This window comes from Diceros bicornis, chromosome 13, assembly GCF_020826845.1.
Source record: "Diceros bicornis minor isolate mBicDic1 chromosome 13, mDicBic1.mat.cur, whole genome shotgun sequence".
Classification (NCBI taxonomy): Eukaryota; Metazoa; Chordata; class Mammalia; order Perissodactyla; family Rhinocerotidae; genus Diceros; species Diceros bicornis.
Window position 1 is genome coordinate 12,950,526 of NC_080752.1, and position 13,242 is coordinate 12,963,767.

General features: G+C 37.2%; 1 protein-coding gene across 4 annotated transcripts in view; it reads right to left on the minus strand.

The window, feature by feature from the left end:
• The window catches only part of FAF1 (Fas associated factor 1), a 493,835-nt gene that overhangs the window by 38,576 nt on the left and 442,017 nt on the right, over positions 1-13,242 (minus strand). For all 4 annotated transcript variants that reach the window (XM_058552367.1, XM_058552369.1, XM_058552370.1 and 1 more), the window contains 2 exons: positions 6,185-6,265; positions 5,078-5,155 (listed from right to left, as the gene is read on the minus strand). In XM_058552367.1, the coding sequence (XP_058408350.1) occupies positions 5,078-5,155; positions 6,185-6,265 (159 nt within the window). The remainder of the gene's footprint in view (positions 1-5,077; positions 5,156-6,184; positions 6,266-13,242) is intronic.

Genomic DNA, 13,242 nt, shown 5'->3' on the forward strand with positions numbered 1-13,242 from the left:
ACCTAGAGAGTATAGATAGCTTACTACAAATATAGCCTCACTACTGAATAAAGTAAATCAAGGCAAATAATCATATTTCTTAAATCAAAATTCAGATATATGACTTTTGGGCTGCTTCTGGATATGAAGAACAGTCTGTAGGCTGTGATTTGAATACTAAGAAACTACAATTTCTAGTCTATTTTAATGGTTCATAAAGACAATAGCATAATACTTCAAACTGGAACTATCTAAGAAATTGTGGATATATGGTCTCTAATTATAATAAAGTGTATTTATGTATTGGCACCTACATTATTAAGTTGTTGTAGAGATTCAACAAGATAACGTCTGTAAAGTGCTCAGCACAGAGTTTAGCACATATTAATTGCTCAACAGGTAGGGATGATGATGATGGCAGGGATGACTGTCCTTGTGGTCCAGTGTAGTGGTGTTGTCTTTATGTGAAAAGAAGCAACTGGCATAAGGTAAAAACACAAAATCTAGAGTAGTTTTACTTTAATAACTTATCCATGGTCCCACCTTCATCTATCCATTGTGGGGTAATAGGTAGAAAGAATACTGGATAGAAGCTCTGGTTCTGCTTTTACCAGGCAAATCTTAGGTAAAAATTTTAAAATAGACTTCTTAATCCTACTATGATCTTACTTTCTTCATCTATAAGATGATAATGATACTATCGCCCTTTCCCATTTCGTAGGATGGTTGTGAAGATCAAATTAGACAACTGAAGAGAAGGGACCAAGGCTTCTAAATCCATGTTCTTCTGTTCTCTCATTTCATGGTGTTTAACATTACTTCATATTTTCTACTTGAGGAGGCCCCAAGACGTAAAAGGAAACAACTTTGGGTAGATAGGCAAAAATGTAACTTTTTTCTTTTCTGTTTGAGGGAATCAGCAGGAGAAGGAAATAGGTTTGTGCCCATTCTCTCCCACCCATGATTCTCCAAAACTTGGCCCTTGTATAGCCTTATCTCTAATTAGATCGTGCTCTAAATTTGTTCATTTTCTGTTCTTTGAGGAAGCCCTGTGCCTTTCTCCCTTTGTTCATTATTACCCAGCCCTACCCTTTCTCCATCTACCATCCATCTATTCCTCAATCCATCCAAAATGCTCTTCTACTTCCTCTTTAACCATCAAAGTCTTACCAGTCCTCTAAAGCCTCCTCTCTCTGTGAAGTCTTTCTTGTTGCCTTCCTAGTCAGAAATCATCTTCTTCCAAATATCTTCAGCACTCTGAGCTATTTTAATGGTTTTTATAATGTATAGTATCTTTACCTATAGTTACTTTATATTTGTCTACCCTCCTGTATTAGACAGTGAGCTCCCTGAGGGCAGGGGCTATGTCTCACATATACAATATAGTTTCCACAGGACCTGACTTAGTGATTTGCACATAGAAAGAGATTAAAAAATATTTGCTCAATACTGACTGATTAAAAAGACCTGGGAGGGGCCGGCCTGTGGCTTAGCGGTTAAGTGCACACACTCCGCTACTAGTGGCCTGGGTTCGGATCCCAGGCGCGCATCGACGCACCGCTTCTCCGGCCACGCTGAGGCAGCATCCCACATACAGCAACTAGAAGGATGTGCAACTATGACATACAACTATCTGCTGGGGCTTTGAGGAAAAAAAAAAAGGAGGAGGATTGGCAATAGATGTTAGCTCAGAGCCGGTCTTCCTCAGCAAAAAGAGGAGGATTGGCATGGATGTTAGCTGAGGGCTGATCTTCCTCGAAAAAACAAAAACAAAACAAAACAAAAGACCCGGGAGTAAGAAGTCTTAGCTGAAGCTTTCTCTACTTATCAAAAACTCAGTGGCAAAAAACAATATTCAGGGAGGATTTCTTAAAAGATATGTAGTTCATACACTTTTCTAGTTACTATAAAATCCATCCTTTAAACTGGACTACCAGAAAAATGTATTATTTGGACCTTTGCAGAGATGCTTTTACTAAATTGTGCTTTGGTCTTATGACTTTGAATTACATAAAGTTATAAGAAGCTGTTATACATGACTTGCTATTGCTATTATACCTATTGGATATAGTTGGGGATAGTCTTTACCATATTGTATAGCTTCCTCTTGAAGCAGAACCACAGGAAACACTGCTCTAAGGTCTTAGTGCTTGAGAAACCTGGGCACCTTTTGAGAGACTGGCCTTTATCTGATGTTACAGATAGACTGAAATGTGAACAATCATATTTTCCTTTGTTTTAGCCCAAGAAAAGTAGAGAACAAATTTTGTGGCTCATCTTGCACAAAACGTTCAGAATCCTATCACATGCATTCGGTGCCTGTACTGGATTATCTGTTGTCAACACGTTAATCTTGCCTTTAGCTTTATCTTCCTTTATTTGTGCTTAGTTTCTGATTACTATATCTTTTCTTCCTTTTTTAATCCATCTGAATTGCATGTATTTATGTAAGTTACTTGAAACTCATTTTGGAAAGAATAAGTAAACATGAATTAGTAAAATAGGGGAGATTTTTGCTGTCATTTCTTTGTCCTTCAGAATCGTCTTAAAGCCATTCTCCTTATCATAGCCAAGGACTAGATCAAAATGCCTCCTAGATTTTACTGATTTCACTCCAACAGTTATCACACAGCAAAATGAGGCCAACCACTAAGGAATTTCCCTGTAACCAAGGTGATTTGACTATTCAATACTTCATTTTTCTAAAGGATTTTGAAATACTAGAGTTAATCAAAATAATAAAACCACCCTTGTTTCTTAGTGCAATTACATGGGTTAAGATTTCTGGTTAGAAGGGGAGGTAGTGTTACTATGAAAAGTCAGGTGACCTGGCTTCTAGTCTAGATTATGTGTCCAACCAGTTTGGTGACCACAGGCACACATATAATCTCTCTGGGTCTCAGTTTCTTCAGAGGTCGCATAATACCCGCTTTTCCCAGAGTCGTTTGTTGTACACTACTGTGCTGACATGTTAACCGGTGCGCCATGAAAAAAAGGGTCGAATAAGTTTGGATAAGACTGAATTAAATAAAGAGAAACAGAAGATAAATAGTTTCTTAATGATGGGATTTTTACAAGAGCCTTTAATTGTGACTCTGGAGGGGAGGGTGCATAGAGTACATAGCATTACCTGAACTTGGTTTTTGGGAGCACATCAATGCAAGTGCAAGTAATGACTAGTTGCAAAATACGACTTGTCCTCCCTGCCCCATTCTCTCACATCTTTACAGCTGGAACATATATAGAGAGGTATGCTAAAGGATGTTAATGGGGTCTTCTATGAGAGGACAGGCTTTTTCTACATTTGGAAAAAGAGAAAATTTTACCCCAGGGAAAAGAAGGCAAATCATCAGAAGAAAGTATATATGCTACCAAGTTCTAGATCCAGAACATGCAGTTCATTGTGTACACTTAACATTTAGCAAGTATATGGCTGAAGATATACTATTAAGAGAGAGAGAGCACGTGTGAAAGATAGCATGAAAGAGTGAGAGTCCTAAATTTTTAAACCATATTTCTTGAAATAGCCTAAAAGCATAGTGACAAATCTCTCTCTCATCTAAACTTTTGTGAAACTCTAAATACGTGATTCCTATAGACACATACAATGATATATGGCCTTGTAGTGAAATGGAGTAAGTGAAAGAGCATGAGCTTCGTTGTCATAAAGACCTAGGTGGGAATCTCAGCTGTTCCCATTTCTATGTGTGACTTCTCAGAGAATTTCAGTTTTCTCACTTGTAAAGAGAAATCTCTAACCTTGTAGCTTGTATCAATGGTCAATGAGCATATGTAAAGCAGCTAGCAGAGTATTTGATACACAGTATTTTCTACAAAATATTTTCTACATTCCATTACTGAGAGTCCTCATCACACAGAGACTAGGGTTTGTCAGGCATAGTATCTTGTACATATGTGATAGGCACTCAATAAGTGTCTGCACATGAATAAACTTTGATTTCCAAACAGTGAAATATTACACATCTTTCAAGACCTGGTTCAAATATCACTTCTATAGTGTCTGATTCTCAAAACTGTAAAAGATTTTTACTTTGCCCCTGAACGCCCTAACAATTTTGCTTTTACTTCTCCTATGTTATTTAGCACATTTTTCCTTGATTTGTTGTTACTTGTAGACATGTTCTATCTTCCCTACAAGATGTAATCTCTTCTTGCAGGCAGAAAATGTTTTATTATCCTTTGTTTCTCTTTCAGTGCTCAGCACTGTTCTTGTTCAAGAAACATTTGTTGAATAAGCATGAGGTGGCATCCTCTGACCAAGAATGATGATAGAGTTTTCCTCAGCCCAAGTTAGGGCCCTCCAGGCCTTTCTATGACTTGTTAGATGGCTTCTTTTTCATAAGTGAATCTTGCTATTAATCCCATGTCTAGAAAAAAGTTCTCAAAGTCCTTTTTTGTAAAGTCATCCCAGGAAGTCATTTGACACGCCTTCTCTTTGTTCCCATTGTACTTTGGGCAAATCTCTATAATAATTTTTATATATGGTATTGTAATTCTATTTTTACAATGCTATGAACTCCTGGAGGGGAGGACCCATGTCTATATCCTACCCTCTAACAGATTTTGGGCATGTACTAAGTATTCAAAAAAATATTTGCAAAATGAGTGAATGAAAAATTCTTTATATTGTTATGAATATGACATGAATTCAGGGGGGGAAATCAGCCAACTAAATGCATTTCCCATATTTAGAGGCCCAGTGCAAGATGTTGCAGAAGTGACTCACAATGTCTTTTGGTGGGTAAAGTGAAGCCTGGGAAAACGGCAGAAAATACAGTCTTTGTTTTCTTGGGTTGAGACACTATCCAGGAAGGATGGAAGTATTTGTCAAGCAAGAAAAGGCGAAAGGAATTGAAAAGAAGAGAAAGCCATGAATATAGTACAAGGTCAAGTTTTCTAAGAGTTCCATACAACATTTCAGGAATGATTCTTTTAGGTCTTCCATACTAAAATGAGTCTGGGAAAAGTGGAAAGAAGTAAGTTGTAAGAAATGTTAACAGCCTCAGTATCAAAAACAGTGGGAATAAACCTAGCTTTTGAATAACTTTGAATAACTTTTCTAAAAGGTATGCCCTACCTCACGTTCCTCTTCTTGTTCTTTGCGAATCTGCTCCAAACGAAACTGTTCTGCCATCTCTCTCTCATGAGCTTCTCTCTGTGGATAAAAGAGAAAGGGAGCCAGCACTCAATAAACACTGGTTTACTTAAAAAAAAAAAAAAAAGACCTCATTCCAAGCATGGCCCAGAGATACAACGTGGTAATGGAAGTGTTTCTCTCTGGAACAAGAATGGAAACAAAAGCAACAACAAAGCACAGCTCTTTGATCATGCTGGGTTCCTATTTAACCACCTCAGCAGCTCTGAGTAGTGTGGCATTCAAGATCCTTCAGAATCTTTCTCTGGTCTTCCTTCGTGGTCTTTTCTGCTACCTCTCCTGTACTCAAATATCAAGCTCTACTCACATTAGCCTCTATCATGCACTCATGCTTTCTGGCCCCTTGCTGCTAGCATATATTACTTCTCCTCCCCTGCCCCTTTTTCTCTATCCAGTTCACATGTATGACCTCTTCTAAGAAACTCTCCCCAGTATATTCCCACTTCTTGGTTCTTCAAAAAAGCTGGAAAAAATTTTCCACTGAAACTCTGCTCAATGAACTCTTCATAGAACTCAGTGCCTTCCTTATGACATTAAGGATCCTTGCCTAACTGTTACAGCTATCTGTTCTTGACTTAATCTACTCTACACCACATTGTGAGCCTTCTTTTGAGGGCAGAAACTGTGGCTTATTCATTTTCCTCTCCTTCAGTGCCCAGTACAGAAGCAGGTGCTCAAGAAACATTATATAAACCAGTGGTTCTCAACCCTGACTGCACATTAGAATCACTGCAAGAGGTTTTTAAAAATTGTTTGGTTTTATCATAGACTGATTAAAAAACAAAATAGATACTAGGCCCATTTTTGTTTTCAGTCTTCATGATTCTTGAAAAACTTTATCTTGTCAAAATGAACCATGCTCTAAGAACCAGGGGTAGAATTATATTCTTTCTGTTAATTGAATCTAGCTTTCTTCATTGCAAACCCAACATTCTTAGGGATCAAAGTGATAAAAGGGCTGGCACTTAAATAATGAAAGACTTTTTAGGATTGAGTTCTTTATCTCAGAAGTGCCTTGACCAAACCTACCTTTGCTCTGTCAGCCTCAAGTGAAAGGCGATAGGCCTCATCTTGCTCTCTCTTCACATTTTCTCTGGCTTCACGTTCGTCCTTAAAAGAAAGGAAAAGATTCAAATGCATTTTTCCATATTAGTTTTTTGAAAGAAAAAAAAAAACAATGATAATCCCCTTGTCTTACTCCTCTGTGAATTTATTATAATTAGACAAGACACTTTTAAAGTGTATAGGATATAACAAAGCAAATAAACAATGAGATGAGTAGCACGGTATATAGTGAAAATAAGAATGTTTGAAGCCTAGCTTTACCACTTACAAACTGTGTGACCTTGGGGAAGTTATTTAACCTCTCTAGGTCTCAGTTTCCCCAACTGTAAAATAGAAATATTTGTCTCATAAGGTTGTTGTGAGAATTAAATGCAGTAATACATAAACTGTCCAGTAAAGCACCTGATACTTAGTTCATTTTCACAATGATTAGTTCCCTTACCCCCTTTTTAAAATAATTTTATTTATTTATTTATTTATTTTTTCCCCCAAAGCCCCAGTAGATAGTTGTATGTCATAGCTGCACATCCTTCTAGTTGCTGTACGTGGGACGCGGCCGCAGCACAGCCAGAGAAGCAGTGCGTCGGTGCGCGCCCGGGATCCGAACCCGGGCCTCCAGTAGCGGAGTGTGCGCACTTAACCGTAAGCCACGGGGCCGGCGCACTTAACCGTAAGCCACGGGGCCGGCCCCAGTTCCCTTTCCCTTTTCTCCTGATTTTTCTAAGATAAATTTGGAGATTCAGCACTGGGACTAAGGACTGAGAGAGAGTAAAGGACTAGGAAGTAACCCCCTGGTCAGCAGAGAAAGAGGCGGACAGCAAAATACCCTGGTTAACTTTGGTCCACACCACACCACGCCACTAAAGCTTGGTTATCAAATAAGTATTTCCCCACAACATTCACACTCATGAAGTGTGGCTAACTTAGAATTTATCTAAGTTGCAGATCTTTTAGAATACTTTTAGCTTCTGAAATGATTATGCCATCTGCCTACATTTAAATCGTGATTTCATATGAAATTAAAAGTTATTTCAACTACTAGAATTTCTCATTTGTTAAATTCTGGAGGATAGCCAATATACATGTACTTAAATACCCATACTTGTTGACATTAGAGTACAGGTTCCCTTTCTGGTCATTTTGTGTAACAGGCTGAATCATATAAAGTCACCAATATTTGACTGTTTTTCACATATAAAAATGGAAATTTTATATGGTTTAACTTAATACTAACTTTTTGTCTCCCCAATTCAACATATGTTTACTCAAGGCTGAGTGTATGCTCAGCACAGTGGTGGGTGCTCTCTCTGATACCTGCTCAAGACTGGCCTTCTCCCTGAAGCCTCATACTCCTTTTAGTTTCAATGATTCAACTAATTCCACAATCTCTGGTATGAATAGTAACATTTCACTGATTCCCAATCTTTCAAATAAAAAATTAGGAAGAATCAGATGTTGCTGGCCTGAAGCTAATTGCTATAGTATCTATGATGAAAGGGTAGGCTAGGGAAATTATATATTAGAACAAAATATCACAAACAACGTTTAACCTAACCTATAGACCACTCAGGCTGCAAAGCAGTCAGAATAATTTACATGTCATATAATATTACACATGAATAAAAATGGGTTTTAAAAACTTCTACTTGGAGACTTGTACTTAGCCCTTAGTATTTATATTTTAAAGAAATAGAAGCATATTCCTTTAAATATATTTTCACTAATTCCAGCTGGGTATTTCCCACTTTGGTCTATACACTGCGGTTTTTCTATGACCAGATACAGTCAGCCTGATAAGACATATTTTGTGTATTTCTGTTTATATTTGCATTTGCCTAATTCATTACTCTGTAAACTCCTTCTCCCACTCAATATACAAGTTTACACCGAATGAAATTAATAGTTCATTTGGCCATGGCTGATCTATATTTGATATATAATGTCTATTTTTTAAGTCACCAAGGAGAGGTAATGGGAGGATGAGCAGGCCTGTGTTCAAGTCCTAGCCCTGCCAGTGGAAGCTGTGTGTTCTTGGGTAAATAATCTCTCCCTTTTCAGTCATTTGTTAAATTAAAGGATTGAATTGCTAAGGATTCTATGCCTCTGTGGACAAGTCTATCTTACCAAACTTAGATATGCTTAATATAATCAACAACCTATGGGAGTAATCTTATCTTTTTATATTTCAAACGGGGAAATATTTAAGATGTTTAAAATTTTAATTTTATCTTACTTTCTTGGCTGAACTCCTCCAAATTAGTTGAGATTTTTCTCATAACATTCGGTACTTACCTTTTAAAACATTTATCACAATTGCATTAATTAATTATCATATAATTATTTATTTAATGTGAGATTCCCCCATGACACTGTAAAGGCAGGGACTTTGTCTATATTATACACCTCTTTATTGCAAGTGTTTCACACAATGCCTAGCTTTTGGGAGGTGTTTAATAATCATCTGTTGAATAAACGAACTGTCTTTCTAGGCATAAAATATTTATTGTCTGCAGTAAAAATTAAGCAAGAAAAAGATATAGCTCATCCACAAAGCGGCCCCATCTGAGTCAATGAAACTGACTGGCTGGGCAGAAATGACCTGTGATGACACTATGTACACACAACAAAAGGACCGTCTAAAAGCTACCACAGCTGGAAGCCCTTTGAGCACAAATACAGTTCATAATAAAAGCATTCTAAGTAAACAGCTCTGTTTTAAAACAGACTGTTGCAGATATGAAAGGCCATTAAATACAGGGATCCCTGCCGCAAGATGTGGCACCTGTTGTGAGAGGACTTCCCAAACCGGCTAACTTGCTTCCTTCCCTCCCCGCTTCTCTCCCTTCCATTTCTCCTCCCTTCCTTTCCTCTCACAAATATTTATTAAGCACCAGTTTTATATTAGGCATCATGCTAGCACAGGGGATCCAGAGGCAGGCCACAATTTAAAAGGGGAAGACGGAGACAATCATGCTTGGACCACCTTTATCATTATTTTATGGAGTCTACTGATTTATTGTGAAGAGGTCAGTGCTCAAGTTCTGCATTATTTTCCTTTTGTTCCTTAAATAATGTCACTCTTTCCACCTGAAGACTTCCTGCTCCATCAGCTCTATCACTCAAAATCCTACCAGCTTTTCATATACTTTTAGAAATATAAGAGACCTATATGTTCAAAAGATCCATTATACAGATGAAGAGACTGAAATCCTGTGGGGGTAAATGATTGACACAAGACCACCCATTAAGTCAGTGGCAGAGTTTAGACTTGAATCCAGGTCTCCCAACAGCTTCCTCTCCCCTCACCCCCTGCAATCCAATGCTCTTTCCCTTGCTCACAGCCCTCCCTGACCATCGCAAATAGAAGGGCTGGCTTAGGCGTATGGCTCAGGATGAATTTTCCTAAACTTCACCATGGTCACAGCTTCTGGTGTGTTTGGCAGCCGTTTGTGAATGGCTATCATTTCTTCTTTTCTGTCTTGTACATTTTATGCTTGCCTCTCCAACCCTCTTGTTCACAGTCATCTCTAATTTGGGCATTTTACAGAACACCACTTAGGCATTTTTCCCATATTATTCTATATGATTAAATTTTTAAGAAAATTCTAGGTGTTGTAGTTAACATTTCATGCATAAATTTGTTCTCATAACCTGTAGATGTGCCTCTTGGAACTTCTCCTGTGTCTTACAAATACTGTCCTTGTGGAGGTTCCCCTTGCTAAATCTGAGAGGACACATCAGACAAAGTGACTAGAAATATGTGTTTATTGTGTGGAGACGGAACAGCTAGGTGATCAGGTTCAGGAACAGGTCTCAGATGCTGCCTGGGCTATGGCTTGGGCTACTTGGTATGAAAACACTCAACACCCCAAAGTGAGAAGCCAGATTGCTCAGAACTAAGTGATAGCCTTCACTGGAGCCTTTTATCTGTAGTATACTTGTCATTGCTCTAATGCTGCTTTGCGCTACACTCATTTGTATGTCTTACTGCTCCCTACCTGAGCTGTAAGCTCCCAGAGGGAAAGGACTCTGTATCTCCCATAGCACCTAGGGTACCATCTTCCATATGGCAAGCATTCAATAGATAAATGTGTGGAATTATCAGTGTCTAACTGTTGTATATCTGAAGTTTTGGAGCCTCTAAATATTCTTCAGACTAGTGATTTTTATTTAAGTATATTTCCTATTTTGAGTATTATAATGACTCATTAAGAAGTGCTGGAATTAGAATTCAAATCCATGAACCCTATTTTTTTTTAATCACTGTGGCACACTAGGCAACTCAGCATAGTTCTATATCTCTGAGACAGTAGCCATTGAATCAGATTTTACTACAACTCATTAAAAATAATGAAAACATTTTATGAGCTGCTAAATGGTTCCTAAATGAGAAACTTAACCAGAAATGGAATTCAGTTCCATTGTTACTCCTCAGTAGTGTTTAAAATTAGTAATCATCAGTTAATTCCCAAAAGACTAATGCAAAATTCTGAATTATTCAAGTTGAAGCAGCCTATAGTACTTAGGCTTGTTTCAAATACTTACCAAATGCATACACAAATACACACACGTATATACATACAGTATTCATTTGGTCTTCTGAATGCCCTGGTTTGAATGTATACCCTGCTCTCTGCCCTAATAAGTAGGACCTTGTAAACAGGGAAATAGTCCTGGTATCTATCCCTACAGAGATATGGACCAAGATAACCTGAAATTCTTTCAATACAAATACTTAGAGATAGTAGATAATATAGCAAAAATATTAAAAAGAGGAAGGGAGGAAGGGAGGGAGGGAGGAAGGGAGGGAGGGAGGGAGGGAGAAAGGAAGGAAGGAAGGAAGGAAAGAAAAATTCCTAGGTACCAGAAATAAAAGGGAAAGTGAAAATCAGAGCTGTAAATGATGAGGTAATATGGAACCTGACAAGGTAGCTTACCCATCTTGATAACCTAGAGGTCCACCTGGAAACAGAAGACTTTACTTCAGACCAAGCAAGATAGGGAGCTGGAAAAGTTATCTATGGGATAACTTTTGGCAGTCTAATATAAGTGTAATTGGAGTCTGAAAATAGGGTGCAGGGGAAGAGTGGGAGAAAACTTATTTTAAGAAATAATGGACAAAATTTTTTGAATTTGATGAAAACTATAAAGCCACAGATCCAAGAATCTAAATGAACACCAGCAAAAGAAACATGAAGAAAGCTATACCAAGGCACATCATAGCCAAATTGCATAAAATTAATAATAAAAAGAAAAATCTCAAAAGCAGTCAGAGAAAAGACATAATACATACAAGGGAACAAAATAAGAATGAGAGCAGACTTCTCATCAGAAACAGTGCAAGTGAGAAGACAGTGGAACAACATCTTTAAAACAATGAAAGAAAAAAACTTAACCTAGAATTCTATACCCAGTAAAAATATCTTTTGAAGTGAAATAAAGACTTTTTCAGATACACAAAAAACTGAAAGAGTTAATTACCAGCGTGTGTACTACAGTAAAAGTTAAAGAAGTCCTTCAGGCAGAAGGAAAATAATACTAGATGGAAATGTGGATCAACACAAAGAAACTAAGAGAAGTGGAAATGGGAGCTTCATGGGTAAATTAACAGACTTTTTTTCTTACTATTTAAATCCCTTTAAGAAACAATTGAGTGTATTCCAAAGGCGTTTTTGCAGAAATATAAAAACCCATTCTAAAATTCATATGGAAACTCAAGGGACCCAAAATAATCAGAACAATCTTGAAAGAGAACAAAATTGGAGGATTCACATTTCCTGATTCTAAAACTTAGCACAAAGTTAGAGTAATTAAAGTGTTGTGATATTGGCACAAGGACAGACATCTAGACCAATGCAACAGAAAAGAGAGCCCAGAAATAAACTCTCACAAGTATGGTAAATGGATTTTCAATAAGGATGCCAAGACCATTCAATGGAGAAAGAAGAGTTTTTTCCACAAATAGTGCCGGGCAAGCTGGATATCCAGATGCAAAAGAATGAAGTTGTACCCTGACTTTATACCATATATAAAAAAAAAAATTAACTCAAAATGGATCAAAGACCTAAAATTAAGAGTTAAAACACAAAATTCTTAGAAGAAAATATCGGTGAAAATCATCATGACTGTGGATTAGGCACTCATTTCTTCAGTATGACACTGAAAGCATAGGCATTAAAAAGAAAAAATAGACAAGTTAGGCTTCATCAAAATTAAAAACTTTTGTGCATCAAAGGATACTATCAAGAGAGTGAAAAGACAACTCACAGAATGGAAGAAAGTATTTGCAAATCATATATTTGTTAAGAGTTTTGATATCTAGAATTCCTACAACTCAACAACAACCAAAAAATAAGCAAGCCAATTAAAAAATGGGCAAAGGATTTGAACAGACATTTCTCTAAAGAAGATATATAAATGACCAATAAGTACATGTTCATAGCAGCATCATTCACAATAGCCACAAGGTGGAAACTACCCAAGTGTCTATCAACAGATGAATCAATACACAAAAATGTGGTATATACATACAATGGGATATTATTCAGCCATAGAAAGGAATGAAGTTCTGATACATACTATAACATGGATAAACCTCAAAGGCATTCTGCTAAGTAAAAGAAGTCAGACACAAAAGGACAAATACTGTATGTTTCCACTTATATGAGGTACCTAGAATATGCAGATTCATAGAGACAGTAAGCAGATTAGAGGTTAGCAAGGGCTGAGGGGAGAGGGAATGGAGAGTTATTGCTTATTAGACTGGCTGGAATCTCCAGTTCAATGGTGAATAGAAGTAATATGAACAGACATTCCTGCCTTTTTCCTGATCTGAGCAGGAAAACATTCATTCCTTCATCAATAAATAAAACGTTAGCTTGTAGGTTTTTTTTATAGATGCCCTTTATCAGGTTCTACTCTATTCCTATTTTACTAAAGTTTCTATCAGGAATGGATTAGCTTTTGCCTAATGCTTTTTCTGCATCCATTGAGATGACCATATGATGAATCACACTGATTAA